This window comes from Limulus polyphemus, unplaced genomic scaffold (assembly GCF_000517525.1).
Source record: "Limulus polyphemus unplaced genomic scaffold, Limulus_polyphemus-2.1.2 Scaffold3117, whole genome shotgun sequence".
Taxonomy (NCBI): Eukaryota; Metazoa; Arthropoda; class Merostomata; order Xiphosura; family Limulidae; genus Limulus; species Limulus polyphemus.
Genome location: NW_013668727.1, coordinates 71,422 through 88,855, shown reverse-complemented (window position 1 = coordinate 88,855; position 17,434 = coordinate 71,422). Strand labels below are relative to the sequence as shown.

The 17,434-nt window shown below is 30.5% G+C and overlaps 1 protein-coding gene across 1 annotated transcript in view; it reads left to right on the top strand.

Annotated features, from left to right (window-relative positions):
- LOC106468694 (ryanodine receptor-like) overlaps positions 1-17,434 on the top strand; it is a gene marked incomplete at its 5' end in the record, with an annotated part of 134,442 nt that overhangs the window by 46,338 nt on the left and 70,670 nt on the right. Inside the window, 15 exons of the mRNA XM_022397055.1 lie at positions 439-549; positions 1,341-1,579; positions 2,694-2,775; positions 3,241-3,267; positions 9,366-9,502; positions 10,183-10,318; positions 11,462-11,515; positions 11,984-12,099; positions 12,316-12,494; positions 13,183-13,253; positions 14,662-14,749; positions 15,567-15,698; positions 16,268-16,423; positions 16,538-16,597; positions 16,791-16,940. Of these exons, the coding sequence (XP_022252763.1) occupies positions 439-549; positions 1,341-1,579; positions 2,694-2,775; positions 3,241-3,267; positions 9,366-9,502; positions 10,183-10,318; positions 11,462-11,515; positions 11,984-12,099; positions 12,316-12,494; positions 13,183-13,253; positions 14,662-14,749; positions 15,567-15,698; positions 16,268-16,423; positions 16,538-16,597; positions 16,791-16,940 (1,738 nt within the window). The remainder of the gene's footprint in view (positions 1-438; positions 550-1,340; positions 1,580-2,693; positions 2,776-3,240; positions 3,268-9,365; positions 9,503-10,182; positions 10,319-11,461; positions 11,516-11,983; positions 12,100-12,315; positions 12,495-13,182; positions 13,254-14,661; positions 14,750-15,566; positions 15,699-16,267; positions 16,424-16,537; positions 16,598-16,790; positions 16,941-17,434) is intronic.

Genomic DNA, 17,434 nt, shown 5'->3' with positions numbered 1-17,434 from the left:
TACACACACACACACACACACACACACACACACCACCCAAAAAAGTTTACATTTCCTGCTATGTGCACAAAACCTCTGGTTGTTGAATATTGATGTTCGATTGAACATTTAACAATGATAATGTATTAATATTTTGCAAATAACAAAAGTTCTGAATATATAATATGTGATTAAAATAGCCTAATATTTCAAAATTAACCCACATGTTTCAGTTTTACCGTTCACTGCTGTTTTCTGTACCTTTACACATGTTAACTACTTGTATAACAAAATATTTGTCATGTCAAAGTAATTTGTTGGTATACTTCACTGGTTATCTTTAATAAAGGCAAAATATTAATTAAAATTTTGAACAAAATTAATGGCATCTTTTGTTTACTTAGACATAAGTGAGATTACTTGTTTAATAAATTTTAAAAATTATTATATTTCTTATAGTTTATTCTGCAAGCTGGCTTCATTGCTACGAGCAAAACTTAGTGTTTTTGGAAGTGAAGCTCGTATTTCTGTTCGTTGTCTGCAAGTCCTGATACGAGCAACTGATGCAAGGTTTGTTTTTGTTTTGTTGGGAAAATATAACTAGGAAAAATATTCTATGATGTTTAGTATGCTTCAAGATGCATATGGACTCTTTAAGCTTGAAATATTACATTTTGAGGGGCATATTGGGTATTTAGGAGATTTAATTTTATAAAGCAAAATTACAGCCGTCAAAATATTTCATGATTACATGAAAAAGTTTTAACAAAAAAATTCAACTTTCAGAAACAGGTATACTACAAAAGATGTCTTAAAATGTAGAATAAGAATTCAATTCATGTCACCACATGATGAGATATATTAATGAAAAGCCCAAAATGTTGGTTACATTGAGTAAATAAGTAAATATAATGTTAGTAAAAGACAATAAAACATGACTCTGTTTGAATATTTTTCCATAGTCTACAAACTTTCTTTACATTTAACCAATACTTGTAACTATTGTGTATGTTATCTGTAACTAGAACACTCTATACTTTAACGTTTGGAGAAAAAACACCAACTATTATTTTAAGCTCATTATCCAAGCCTAGTGAAATGACTGAACAACTTACAACTCTTTCAATGCTTCCATTCTCCATCAGTTTCATGTCTACTTGAATAATGCTCGGTCTAGTGGTCTTAAGGGGATATATATGTAGTTGTAAGGGAACGCTTGAAAATTTTTCCAAATGCATCTATCTCATTAAAGTACTTAAAGCTTTTGTTAAGTAATAAGGAGTTTTGAACATTAGTCTTAAAAAAACTTGAAAGAAAGATTTGTAGGTTATTCTTTTATTAATATAATTTTTGTTTTTTAGAACCATCACCAAGAATTGTCCAGACTTTGTAAAAACATCAATGCTGACATTCTTTAACAATTCAGCTGAAGATCTTGCTCAAACTGTGATCAATCTACGACAGGGAAAGTATAGCCACTTACGTGGAACTACATTAAAAACCTCATCATCATTAAATTATGTCCAGCTTGTCCTCCTGCCAGTTCTAACATCCATGTTTGATCATTTAGCAGCTTGTGAATTTGGAAGTGATTTGCTATGTAAGTGTTCTTTCCAAGAATGTCTGCAAGGGTTAAATAACTCTTATTTATTGGTGCTTTAAATTCTTTGCAAAAAAAAAGAGTAACATAATACAAAAGTAAATCTGTCATAGTTCTTACATACATCAGACTCTATTTCAATAATCTAATTCTACAGTAAAGTCGAAAGAAATAAATACAATTGTTCTTCAGTCACTTAAAAAAGAATGAGGTTAATGACTGAGAAAAACTAAAATAAATTTATTCTTTAATCACTTCAAATAACTTAGTATCTTAAGATAAACAACATATAAAGAACAAAGGATTATTATTCAAACTTGAAAAAAAATGTTTTTTTTAACAGTGACCTTATTTCTAGATAAAACAGAAGTTTTGTATGAAAAAAAAAGCAAAGAAATATCTTGAACCTTTGTCAAATCTAGAGGTGTGGTATTACCATGATATTATATAAAGGACCGAGCTTTTGGCTTAATCTGAGGTTGCCACAGCTGTTCCAAATGCCAAAATGTCACTTTCCTTATGTTTCTGAACAGACCTAAATACTTTTACATTACGTTACAAAAAGTAGTTTCATATCTATTTTATATTAAGAGAAATAAGCTGTCAAAAATAATGGACGACCAACACAAAACACAATTCCTGAACTAGGGACTATTGATAACTGTAGCACATATATTAGTATTTTTTGTAAATGTTTTTTTGATAATTTTAATGGCAAATTGCTTTCTACTAAATCAGATTAAAAATGATGACTAAAGGGTCTAAAGGTCATATGGAAAAACTGAAATTATTGAATGGTGGAGTTGCCTAAGATGCTGCATCTGTGTTGATAGTTTCCCCTGACAGGTGGGGTTTGAATCCAACTTTAGGAGGTATCTTATTTTTAAGTTATTTCAAAATAATTTGCCATTAAAGATGTAATGCAAAATTTATTGGCAAGTTAAACAAGAAATAAATGAGGAATACTTGGTTTATCACAAATTTATCTGGTTGAGCCCTTTTTTCTAACTTGTTTTTTTTGTACATGTAAAATGTTTTAATCAGATATTACTTACACCACAAGATAAAACAAGAAATTTTCGAAAAATAAGTTAAACCTCTTTTATTCCACCAGTGGATGACATCCAGGTTGCTTGCTACAAAATCCTGAACAGCTTGTACATTCTTGGAACAAACCCAGAACTGGCTGGTGACAGGTAATGAACACCATCCTCATGCAAAAGAATTAGATATACTGTCTGATTTTAAGAGGATAAAACTGAAAAGATGTGTAGTAGATATGAATTACTTATGTTTAGTTATGCATGTTTAGATTATATTGATTTCTAAATTTTATTATTTTTTTATTTTATATATATATGTAATTTTTTATAGCCACTACTATTAAAACAGTTTTGAATCTAATGTGAGACTGTTATAAAAATAATTTGTGGTATTAGTATGTTTTGCAAATGAATGCATTTTTGAAAAAAACAACAAATTAAACTTTGAAAATCAATACTATCTTCTTATTTTCCTAAGTTTGAAAATAAAAAAACTTTTGTTTATCTTATGTTTATTTTTAATATGTTTTTAAATTTTTTGTTATTTTTTTATCATATATTCTTTTATTTTTTGTTTTGTTTTAATCAGATATTTTATTTTTATTTTGACGTGTATAGGAAATTTGTCAAGGCTGAAATTGACAGGTACCGTTTGAATACTGTTCTATTCCTGTTTTTAATTTTATAATTAAAATTAGAATAAAAAGGCTATGAAGATAATCCTGCAAGCTAATTACTAGGATAGATTTGTTCATTATCTGTAACAATGACTTACGTGTGGTAATATTAAAGAAAAAATATTAGTTTATGTAAGGCATTGCACATACTTATTAAAATGAAAAAAGGTTTATGAGGTGGTTTTTTTTTGTATTTTCTGACATAAATAAACAAGACAAGATACTCGGTTGTCTGTCCAACTAATGTGAATATTGTTTTCACATTATAAAGTTTGTTTGTATAACTTACATATTTTTATCGATATGTTTTTAGTAACGAGTAGAGATTAGTAATAAATATTTTAAACTTTTAATTTGTTGGAAGGTTATCAACAGATGGTTTATAAGGTTTCCATGGAATGAATTACCAGATAAAAATATTCCAGTTGCTATATAATTTAATACTATAATCATGGACGTTTCTTAAAATATATACTTAAAATGTATCTAAAACATTTTGACTAAAATCACTGGTTCTGCAGTATTGTTTATTTGAAATTCCATGCTGCATAAACATGGTATGTTTAGAATTTTGTATGGATGTTTTCTATCTTAATTTCAAGTAGGCTTTATTGGCTTCTGTGTTAAAGACATTTTAAATCAAGGTGGTAGCCAACCATAGAAAATTCCAGCCCTGATAATATTGTGGTATTCTCAGGTTGAACTGATTTTCATCAGAGCCACAAGATAGGTCTGCAAAATAATGGAATGTTTCACAAAATACGTATCACAAAGTAATTCTGAGTTCCTTAAGTAAGTGAGTTTGTGAGAACTAAATAAAGAGAATGAACACAACAGTACAAAAATACAATGAATGATCTTTATTTGATATTCATAATCACAGAGTGTGTACTTGCTTGCAGACAGTTACTTTTGTTAAATTGTGAATATCTTCATTCTAAACTGCTTTGTTTGAGCTACTGTTCCAGACTGACTAAACTTTACATTACCCAAAGTGAATGGTGCTACCCTATGATTGGTCATTCCCATTATAACATAAGGAAGTTGTAACTTTGATACATCACCCTGCCACTGGGGCCAGTTAAAGGACTGGTTGGTTGGTGGCTGCTCAACCACTTCTGGGGTGGAGGCTTCATCTCCATGCTGATGCTAGGAGCCAGTAACATTATTGGGATTCTGTTGACATGGGATCTCCCTTGTTAATACTGAAGGTTTACACTATAAATTAAGTTTTTGCATGCAAAAGATGCAGTATTCTTTCAGGGATACTGCCAGAACTTAACTGTAGGAATGAAATTATAAGTATGTCACTAAGGCTAAATTCTAGCCTTAAGTTAATATGTAAGAAAGAGCAGGTTGACTGGTTGGATTTATGGGATCAGTTCAGTGGGAAAAAGGTGCTTTTTGGAATGGATGGTTTACATTTAAATAAAGCTATTAACTCAACTGTTAATGGAGGACACTGCTGTTGACATCCATGCACAATGATGGCCAGGTGGTTAGAGCGCTTGACTCGTAATCTGTGGGTCGCGGGTTCGAATCCCCGTCACACCAAACATGTTCACCCTTTCAGCTGTGGGGGCATTATAATGCGATGGTCAATCCAACTACTCATTGGTAAAAGAGTAACCCAAGAGTTGGCGATGGATGGTGATGACTAGCTGCCTTCCCTCTAGTCTTACACTGCTAAATTAGGGACGGCTAGGGCAGATAGCCCTAGTGTAGCATTGCACGAAATTCAAAACAAAACCATGCATAATGTACAGCTTTACAGCCACATCATTCATGAGCAAACCAAGCGTTATCTCAAGAGACTATAAAGAATAGAGGTTGCTATAAAAAAACAACTTAATGACAAAACCATGATGTACAGCTTTACAGCCACATCATTCATGAGCAAACCAAGCGTTATCTCAAGAGACTATAAAGAATAGAGGTTGCTATAAAAAAACAACTTAATGACGTTTTTAACCACGGGTTATGTGAAAATTGAACAAACTCAGAATACCTAACAAATTTTAAAAACTTCTGTAGTAAAACAAGAATGTAGATATTTCAAACTTTTCCTTCCCCACTTACTTCAGGCTTGTCCTCAAGTCAACAATTAATTTTAAATCTTGAAACCATTAAATCTGTACACAGACTGTAACTTTCTCTGACCCCTGTAAATGCTTGTAAACTATATAGACACACAACCCTTTAACAAAGAAACACAATACATTGTCAAACTCTTTAATAATGAAATTACAATGCATATGCATTATATAATCAAAAGAACTTTTAACAAGTATCGTAATAAACATACTAAACCATTTAATGACGATGCATTACACATTGAAAATCTCTTGAACAAAGTTAATTATAGAATCATATGATACATGATAATCATCCTTTAACATAGATAACAATTACAACTGCAAATTAAACATTATATGAAACACAAAACCATATTTCAATACACACAACCTCACAGTAAAAGCCCTTTAACAAAAAGTCGTAATTTCCTGATAACCTCCCAATAAAAGAACTTCAGCACGGATTAATTAGAAATAGTCACAAAGAAATTATAAATAAAATTTGATAACACTGACAGTACTTCAGCATGATAAGATACATAAGTCATAATGAAAAAACATTTTTATTCTTTAACATCAAATACAAATTGGAAGCAATACTCTTCAACACAGATTACAAACATGACTCGAGAATCATCTTTTATTAGTGAAATTTCAAATACTACATAGTGGGACAAAATTTAAAACAAGACAAAATGAATCATTCAGGAGTGACAAATATTAATTTAATCCTTTTAAAATATACATTAAGACACAAAATTTTCCTTTAAGTACATATAAAGTTAATTCAAAGTTCCCTAAACATAGCACAACCTTTTAACAACCATTAAAAGACATAAAGGTGTATGTGAAAAGTACCAAGAAAGGAAACTGTATGAATGACAATAATAAGCAAAAATACATAAAAGTAAAAGGATCTAACTATATATGTTCTAAGTAATTCACACAAGCATCCACAAACAGGTGAAATTAATACATAAGCAAAAGTGAACAATAAGAAAAAAAATAACTTGTAGATATGTATAAAATATAGCCTAGTGGTTAGGGTGCTTAACTCACAATCTCTGTCCCATCAGCCATGGGGATGTTATCGTGTTACACTCAATCCCACTTTTTGTTGGTAAAAGAGTAACCCAAGAGTTGGCAATTGGTGATGTTTATTAGCTGCCTTCCATCTAGGGACAACTAGTGCAGATAGCCCTCAAGTAGCTTTGCATAAAATTCCAAAAGAAACAAACGATACATATAGAATATACACTTAACCAGATTAGCTGTGAGGCCTGACATCTGTTGCTCTCTTTTCAACCCCATCAACTGATTCTCCAATGTGGCATTTATCTGTCGATTGGCCAGCCCAGTGGTCACTCTAATGGTTTCGCAAACCTTAACCAGGGTGATTTTTTGGTTTGAGCCAAATTGGCCCACAGTCGACAGACCTTCTCCACAAGTTGCAGTATTTACTCAGTGTACAGAAACATAGTGTGTGTACATGCTTATGGATAATGAATGGTCATTTTTTACTGGATTGTAAACACACTTTCTTTCCAAACTTCTGTGGTTGAGATGCTATTCCAGACTAAGTAAACCTTAAATTACAAAAGTAAATTGGTAATGTCAGACTTACCCAGATCAACTAGCACGACTCGTGTATTGGTCATTTTCATTCAAACAAAAGGGAGGTTGTAACCTCAATTCATAACCTGATCTACCATTGGAAGACCAGCTGTCCACATCCATGCAGAATGTGCAGCTTTACAGCTATACTACATATTAGTCATAAGCAGATAAACTGTGATCTCAAAAGGATGACAAAAACATAGGTTACTAGAATGAAATCAAATTAATGACTCTCTAGACTACATGTTATGTAAAAATTGAACTTTCTCAGAATAACAAGTCTTGAAAAAGTCTATTGTAAGAAGGTAAAAACACATGGTATGCCAATATATCATAGTGTTTCAATACTAAAGTGTACAGTATTGAGTTAGTTTGAGTATTCTTTTATACTAAAGCAGAAGCCATCCATAGGAAACTCTAACCCTAATATTATTTCAGTTCTGAACTATATAGTATGAGGTTAGTTTGAGTCACCCATCTTAACTTGCGAGTTTCAAGTTATATCCTGATCTTAACCATTCCTCAAGAACTCATTGTTTAAAATATACATAGTCTTGAATATTGAACAGTTTTAAAACAACCTGCAGTGTACTAGTAAACTAGAAATTTTAAAATCATTGCAGTATGTATAATCGGTATACAAAGCTATAAAACTTAAGTAACTCAAAGACTTGGAAGAAGTCAAGAAATTATTTTTAAAATGTTTTGGTGGAATTCAATTCCATTCATAATTACAGAATAGTTAAAATACATTTTATAGGGCTGAAAACCTAAAAAATTGTTTCTTAGGAGGTAATCAAAAAATTGTAGGGTTATGTTTTTGTCGGCTTCATAAAGAAGCCGAATAACATTATACCTCAAGAAACTGGATGTTATTTGTATCAAACATGAATTTTCTGAACTTTTTACACATGGAAACTTACTGTAAATATGTTCCTCCATTGTTTACTTAGTATAGGGAAGAGTTACACACTTGTACATGTGTGCTTAAGTCATCATTTACTGTGTTAATGCTCTTCCGTCATTTATTCACAATAAAGAAGAGATGTACCCTTATTATACTTGTGTTCCAGTCCTCGTTTAGTCATTATAAGAAAGAGGCAAAAGTAAAGACCTCACTTACTGTACGTGTTTAGATCTTTAATTAGTTTATATGCACTTAAGTCAAAATTTACTATACTTTTACTCGTACTCCACACTTGCTACACATTTTTCCTAAATCACATGTGTACTGGGAGGTATGCTTTTATGTATTATTTTGAGAGTGGTGGTCCTGTACAGTTTACTTATCTATTTATTTTGACTGAAGAATGTAAGAACAGTTACAACAAAAGTGATGTGGAATATTATATGTGATTTTAAAATGTTTGTAATTCATAGGACATTTACCATAATTTTCTGAATTTAATACACACTCTAATCTTCATGAACAGAGTCAAATTTGTCTTATCAACATGAATAATACACACCAAGATTTTTACAATAATGCAGTCAAAGTAACCCTTTGATGACAAGAATGTTAGAGTGTTTGTATAATGTCTAATTCTGTGTTTGCTGTAATGCTGGCTACCTTTGCAATCATGGCCGGCAAATAAATGTTAGGGTATCTATAAAATTGCTAAACACTTGCTATGTAGAAAGTTGCACCAACCATTCAAGGACAGTGAGTTGCACTCAGAATTTGAAGATTTCACCAAAAACAATTTCTAGTTTTGAATATCAAATGTAATGTCGAGATAACTAGTTTTGTATTTCCAAACATTTTTAATTGTGCATGTAAATAAATCTTAAAAATCTCAAGACTTAACTTCTTGATCATTTTATTCCAAAAGTCATGTTTAATGATACTAAAAATGAATGGAAATGGGAGACATTTCTCATTTATGCTTTAGAAACAGAGAGAATTAATTAGACATACCAATGAAATGCACTTTTCCTAGTAAGTATGCATTATCGTTCACAACACATGTCTGAAAAAATGGTTTGGGCTAGGTGTAGAAAAAAATTGATTCGTTACCATATATTATATGCACCCTAACTTCTAGATAAACTTTTAGTTAAAAGTATGCATATTATATGCAGAAAATTATGGAATATATTTTTTGTTCAACTTTCTCAGAAAATTAACATTTACACAGATGTATAATGGATAAATGTTACAAAAAAGACTCACCGAGTGATTAAGTACATCTGCCCAAGTCATTATTACAAATATGTAAAAATGACATATCTTAACAGTGTCAAAGTTGATCTTAAAAATTATTAATTCTGTACAAGAACTTATTTAAATTCTCCATGAGTGCTGGCATGTTTTGTAATTAGTTATATACTTTGATCAGATTATTCATGGAATTATTTTCATAATCTACTACAGGCATCGCCCAGCAATTGGAAACTGTCTGGGAGCAATGGCTAGTACTTTTCCTGTTGCATTCATGGAACCACATTTGAATAAGCATAATAAATACTCTATTCATGGACGTCTTCAGGAGCATTCCCTTGAAGCACAAGGTAAAGCTGTAATACTTGTAATTATACACGACAGTAGATAAGTTGTGTTAAACATAATCATTATGGGTGTCTTCAGGAGCATTCCCTTGATGCAAAAGTTAAGACTTTAATAACTGTAAACAATACATGCTTGTATTTCAGTCATCATTTACTATATATTTGTTTAGGTTCTTACTGGTATACATGTGTTTAAGTAATAATTTACTGTACACAGGTTTAAGTCCTTACCAGTGTACTTGTGTTCAAGCCATCTTATACTGTACATAAGTATAAATTAACATTTACTCTAAGCATGTTCCAGATCATGTACTTCTTATAATGAAGAGGTATACACTTGTTTAACTAGACATATTCAGTTGTGTGTAACGAGAACAAGTTGACTGGAACCAGTAAGTCCCAAGATTAACACTATCACAGACTTAGTTGAAATGCTGTAGGATTACCAGTAGTTCCTGTATATTAAAGAAGAACATCAAGACTACCCATGTTTTATTTCATTAATTATGTGATGTGGAACTCGTGCCTTGTTGCATCAGGAAAGACTGTACATAGCTAAAAGTGATTTCAAGTTACTTATTTTGTTGTTTAGGTTTTTAGATAAGAAACACTGGATGCTAACAAACCTCTCTGATCATGTGGTATATTAAAACATATATATATCTATATTTGATTACATATAGCTGTGATGGCAGATTTAGAAACTAGCATGCCAACTGTTGAGGATATTATGCAGCAGGTGGACAAATTTGTGAACAGTGGTTCCAAGTATTTGGATGCTCCTCATATTATTGATGTCATGTTGCCCATGTTATGCAGGTTAGTGATGTTTTTTCTTCAGAAGAGGGGTACAAAAAGTTCATATCAAGTAATTCTATTAATCTATCTTTTTTTTTTTTCAGTATTAAATTTATTGTGGTAAACATTCACTGGACTATAATAAAAGCATATAGTGATGATGAAACTTTGTAGAATGGACAGCAACTGCTATAACAGCCTGTTATAGAGACACAAGTGTAGAGGATGACGTTTCAAAAGTCTTCCGCCTTTCGTCTTCAGGTCAGTGTGCGTATGGCGTTGTTGTTCTTAATAGTATTCTGGTGGATTGTGGAGAATGTGTTACAGTTAGTTGGTTTATCCATGTTTCTGATTGGAGGAGAGATTTTCTGTAGATTCAACCAATGGTAGCCACAGGTTACTCACCTCTAATTTGTAATCTTTGTTAACACAATAAAACCTTCACTAAACAGAGATTCCGTATTAGAGGTCAGTAAACTGTGGCTATCATTGGTTGAATCTACAGGAAATCTCTCCTCCAATCAGAAACAGAGATATACCAATTATAACAAGCTCTCCACAATCCATCAGAATACTATAAAGACCAACAACACCATATGCACACTGACCTGAAGACGAAAAGCAGAAGACTTTCAAAACATCATTCTCTGCACTTGTGTCTCTATAACAGGCAGTTGCTGTCCATTCTACAAAGTTTCATCATGAATACTCTGCCTAAACAATCTATCAAAGAAGCATATAGTGATGTTGAATATGGGTAATGTTTAAACTATTTTATCTGTGATTGTTGTTTCAGTAGTTAAGATAACTGATTTCTTAGCATATAAAGGTAACTGATAATTATACTAATTTTTAATAGAATTCGTTTTGTACAAAAGTAAGAAAATTTTTTAAGAGTAATGCCTGAACTATCTCAATATTTTAGCATGGCAAAGCCAGTCTAGTATATGTGTGTGTATGTCCATTTCTGTAAATTTCTAGATTGTGGGTTTAAAGGAAGGCTTAAAGAGCCTTGAAAATATTAATTTGGATACTCAAACTGTGCTTCTAATTTTTAATAATTTTGCCACAGCATTTACACAAGTTTTATAAGCAAGCAGTTCTATAGCATTTAAACGTATATATCCATTGTTCCACTTAAATAGTTATGATTTTTTTCTATAGTTATCTACCTTTCTGGTGGAATCAAGGACCTGATAATGTGAACTTAACAACAGGGTAAGACATTCTTAATCAATGCACATTTTTTATACCAAATAAACATTGTTGAATGCTAGTGAGTGTCTTGGGCTTTAAATAAATATTCACTTGCATTTTCAAAACTTTTGGAAATTTAAGTTTGTGTCTTTTTAATTGGATATTATGTAAACTTTTACCATTTGCATGATTTTGAATAATCCTTTTTTTCACCCTTCTTATAATATCTCCCCTCATAACTTCATATCTGTAACTGTCACATGGTATAATACTTTGAAATACAGATAAGCCATAGAGTACTACTGTGTATATGTTATCAAATACTGTGTTTTGTTATGTTATATAATGTCTTATGTCAGCGATGTGTGATTTATTATCAGCCTTATTGGAATAATGTTCTAATTATTTCAAGTCAGAATCTGTGTTTGTGTGTCTTTGCATATACATTTGCTTGTTCTTCTGTATAACTAACGTCCATCCTTATTTCAGCAACCATGTTACCATGGTAACAAGTGAGCATCTCAACAATCTCCTGAAGAATGTACTTAACCTTATTAGGAATCAAATTGGGACAGAAGGTGCTCCCTGGATGATTAGTATTGCTGGTAGGTTAAGATTTTATATTTCATGGAAATACATGAAGAACCCTCTTCTCCAAATAAGTGGGTTATTTGTGTATGAGTTTCTGTTGAAAAATTAATCTGTAGATATGTGTAATTTTGTTATTTTTATAAATTGTTCATCTTTGTTCTCTAATTAAATAATTTTCTGTTTAAGCTAAAAAAAAATAATGTTACCATGCTAACTTGTAATTTATTTAGCTAATGCTGGTCAGATCATCATCAACTCTGCTGAAACACTGTTGGAAGAACCAGTTCTACCACTAGCAGAAAAGATCTTTACACGTGCAGAAGCTGTTTTTCACAAGGAGGAACTAATGAGAGGCTATCTTAAGTCTTCTACTGATGACACGTCTCAAGTTGAGGGACAGCTTCAAGAGGTACATAATATTAAAATGTCATCAGTTAGAGTAACCAATAATCAATATTACTGGTTCATAAGTTAGTCAGAGTTATTAATGTGGTTACTAGTGTAACTTACAGTCAATGTTGCTGATTTATAAATCAGTCAGGGTAATTAATGTGGTAACCAGAGTAACTAACAATCAACGTTGCTAATTTATAAATCACTCATAGTAAATAATGTGGTAACCAGGGTAATTAACAATCAATGTTTCTGGTTCATAAGTCAGTCAAAGTTATTAATGTGGTAACCAGGGTAACTAACAATCAATTTTGCTAGTTCATAAGTCAATCAGAGTAACTAATGTGGTAACCAGAGTAACTAAAAATCAATGTTTACGGTTCCTAACTCTTTATAAAATGAAGTGTGAAACAGATTCCAACATGTAAGAGTATTGAAGTACTTGGTACATGGGCTGACCCTGAGGTAGAGCTCTGGATTTAAATTGAATAACATACATAAAGTACTTTGGTTCTAAGTAATTACCATTAGGGTGAAAACTGTAAGAAAAGACAAAAAAATTCAGACAGCTAGAATGGCAAGTTTTAAAATTTATGATAATTTTGTTTTTAAATTCAAGATTTTTTTTCTCCAGTGATTGAATTGTTTTATCTCATCTTGAAAGATGTCGAGATAAAAAAATCAAACATTTTAATTTCTTACAGGAATTTTCTCTACTTGTTAGAGATATATATGCCTTCTTTCCTCTTTTGATAAAATATGTGGATCTTCAGAGGTGAGTGAAATAATCAGAAGTTTCTCTTTATTTAGTTCAAAACCTACATTTTTTACTAAGTTTTACTTCTTCATCTCATCATTTTTAAAAGTATTTTAATTTTTATTTGTAGATTACCAAGAAAGCCAAGTTTGTTATATTCTTTGTAGTTTAGAGTTTGGAAAATGTTTGTACAATCTTTATATTTAATAACTATCTGATAGATGATATCTATTAGATTTAAAGACACCAACATTTAAAAGAATTAATAACTGTTTGATGGATGATATCTATTGAATTTAAATGTACTAACATATTTAAGGATACCAACATTTAAAAGAACTGGTAACTGCCTGATAGATGATATCTATTAGATTTAAAGATACCAACATTTGAAAGAATTGGTAACTGCCTGATAAATAATATCTATTAGATTTAAAGATACCAACATTTAAAAGAATTGGTAACTGCCTGATAGATGATATCTATTAGATTTAAAGATACCAACATTTGAAAGAATTGGTAACTGCCTGATAAATAATATCTATTAGATTTAAAGATACCAACATTTAAAAGAATTGGTAACTGCCTTACAGATGATATCTATTAGATTTAAAGATACCAACATTTGAAAGAATTGGTAACTGTCTGATAAATAATATCTATTAGATTTAAAGATACGAATATTTAAAAGAGGTGGTAACTGTATAGTTGTTAAAATATAAAGTTACTGGACACAACAGATTTAAAAACGTGTTTTGAAAAATATTGCTTATATTTCTTTATGATAAAACCTGTATCATTTTGATATCATCAGTGCCTTTTTTAGTGGCTATTAACATTTTAATGAGAAGCAAATGCTTGTTCTGCGTTACAAACACATGATATTCAATAGATACAGCTGTGTGCTAACACTGCTGTTTGTGTGGAAGTTATCTTCACAAATATATGATAATTAATGGAATTTATGTTTGAAGCTGTTGTCATACCTTGCAATAATTTGAAAATTCTTCTAATCAGAGGAATGATTCTTTTCTAAAATGTTTGGCTAACTAAGGCAAAGGCATGCCATTGTCTGTACTTTATGGTCTTTTAATCTTATAGAAAAACATGTGCTTTTTAATATTGGACTCATAAAATGCAATAAACATTACCCATTAGTTTTTCAAGGGAATTTTATGGTCTTTTGGATGAATTAATAAATTGTAAGATTAAAAGAACAAAAATAAATGACACCTAGAAATTATTATATTTATGACATATGTTTTTGAATATTACTGATATTTTGCTTACCTTATGAGTCTTAATTTAAGTTAGTCACTAGTTTTATGCGATTGTCATGCTTTTATTAGTTTTATTCTTATTATCTTACACAGTATCTATCTTTTTATTTTACTTAGAATAACAACAAAGATTTTACTTCTTGTAGGGCACATTGGTTGAAACATAACGTAAAGGAGGCAGAACAACTCTACAATTATGTGGCACACATTTTTAACCTGTGGTCTCGCTCTCAGGTAAGTTCTCTACCCATTGCAGAAGTAAATGTTTAAAAGAAAGTTTTTGAGATAAGATGAACATTTACAGCAACAAAAATGATTTAATTTAAAATATAACGAAACAGTTCACTCTAGTTACTAAGTAATGTGAAAAAAGCATAAGATAATTGTTATTACAGTTATGACACACAAAGGTAGATTTCTATATTATTTATTAACAAATTTTGACTAAAGCAAACTAACTACATAGATCAGAACTAAAAGTAACATAATAAGCAATGTAACTAATTTAACATACTATCTAGATAGGAGTATGCAATAACACAAAATTAAAAAACATCATGATTGTAATGTATTGATTCATCAATTGGGTACATTTCTTGTTAGTGACATTTTCAGCAATAAGTTAGTTTATTTACATGTTAGTTTGAGTAAAGATTGAGAAAACTGTGCTTTTGTGTAAAAATCTTTATTATATTTGCTATGTGAAACATTAATGTTTTTTTTGTGATTTTAAGTACCTTAGCTGTCTTTACTAAACTTACTTATTGTCGTAGTAAGATCAATAATTTTACATACCCTTCAGTCTTTTATTTTTTATAATTATCCTGATAAAGTTATTCAAATTTTTTTTCTGTAAGATATTAAACTGATTTTACAACCTTATATGCTTTCATTTAAAGAAAAGAAAAATTTCAACATTCCTTAACAGGTAATTACAAATAGATATTTTTTTCACACTTTAGTAATTGTTAAAATATTAGCTATACATGTTCAAAACTTATTGTGTGTTAAGTCTCTTTCAGTTTTCACACGATCAGTATGTTTATTTCAGTATTTCCGGCGTGAGGAACAGAACTTTATCTCACAGCATGAAATTGACAATATGGCACTGATCATGCCAGCAGCTGGTAGAGGACGAACTGCTGTACAATCTACAGAACATACCACCACATCATCAAAGAAGGTAAGACATGTTTAAGATTTTTTTTTATAATGTTGGAATTTGTGGAATATACACATCATCTTTGATATAATAGTAATGAACATTTTATCAAAATGTAGTCAATGCAAAGTGTATATAAAACATGTAATTAGTGCAAAATATTTGTAGGTGTTAATTATTATATATGGCTGATTAAATCTTATCATTATCACAAAGCTCTGATTAGATGAAAGGTGTATCATTAGCAAAGACAGAGAAGTTTTGGTTTTCATTCATATTCTGAGAAAAAGCAAAGGAGAATATCTTATAATATATTAATCACAGTACATCAACCGTATCCAGAGCCAACTAGGCCTTTTGCCCAATATTAGAGATTATCAGGCCAGCTGGATTATAAAAGATGTAGTAGTGGTTTAGATATATATATATATCACCAATTTTCATGAACAATAACTGTTATGGTGTGAACCAGATAAAGCAAGTGAATTCTAATTATTATCAATTTTGTTTAAGTCATTTATAAACCAGATTTATAGGTATTACAAAAGATTCTTTGTTTTCATAATCACATTAAATAATCCATTATGCAGGTAAAAAAACGAAGAGATGGTAAAAGAGATAAAGACAAAGAAGTGGCTTCCAGCTTGATGGTTGCCTGCTTAAAACGTGTTCTCCCTGTTGGTTTGAATCTTTTTGCTGGTCGAGAGCAAGAACTTGTCCAACATGCCAAGGAAAAGTTCCTGAAGGTAACTGTTAGAAGTAGAGATGCAGTTAACAAAAATATTAAAAAGCACATAATAAAATACTTGCTTTATATGTGAATAGGAAAGTAACATTATTTCTTTTGTCATTTTTTGTAGAGGGAACAAGATTCGGACATATTTGATTATGTGAAAACTCAGCTGACTCTGCCAGACAAGGTAATGTTTAATTATACCTATTTCTCTTTGTCATATTTACACTGAGCACATGCATATGCTGTAAATATTAGCATATATATATATATATATAAATGTAATGTTTCTATCACATTTATCCTCTTGATGGTACAAGCTGGTACATTACTTTTGTGTATTTATAACTTTACATAAAGTTAATTTTATTTTCTGGCAGATTGATCCTAGTGATGATATGAGCTGGCAACACTATTTGTATAGTAAACTTGGTAGTAAGAAGTCAACACACACTACAATGACAGTTACTGCTGACCAACTAGTTGAGAGGATTATTGATATGGCCAAGGTTCTGTATGGGCTTCACATGGTTTGTATTTCTTTTGATTTTCACACTAAATCACAATTAACTCCTTCTTTGTTATGATCAAAGATTTAATCTATAAATTTTACTAGCTTGTTTTGTTGTAGGCTGAAATAAATTAAAGTTCCTGAATGATATAACTAATGTTATACCAATAATTATTTATGGAAGTAAAAAGGAGTTTTTAAATATACATGAATAAATATTTCAGTTGTATTTACACAGGGCAAATAAAAAAGCATCTACCTTGAAGTAATTGTATAATTAAATTTTGTAAACCATTATCCATAATGAAGAAAATGTAAAGTATTCATGTTTAGCTCATTAAAAGTTGAATTTTAAGTTTTCCATTTGTATTGTTATATATATTAAATAAATTAGCAAATTAAATATAATTGTTTATACTGTATGTCTAAATTGTTATAACTGCCCCATAAACAATTCTAAAATATTGTAAAGTATGTTTAAAAAGAGAGTTGTACAAACAAACAAACAAACAA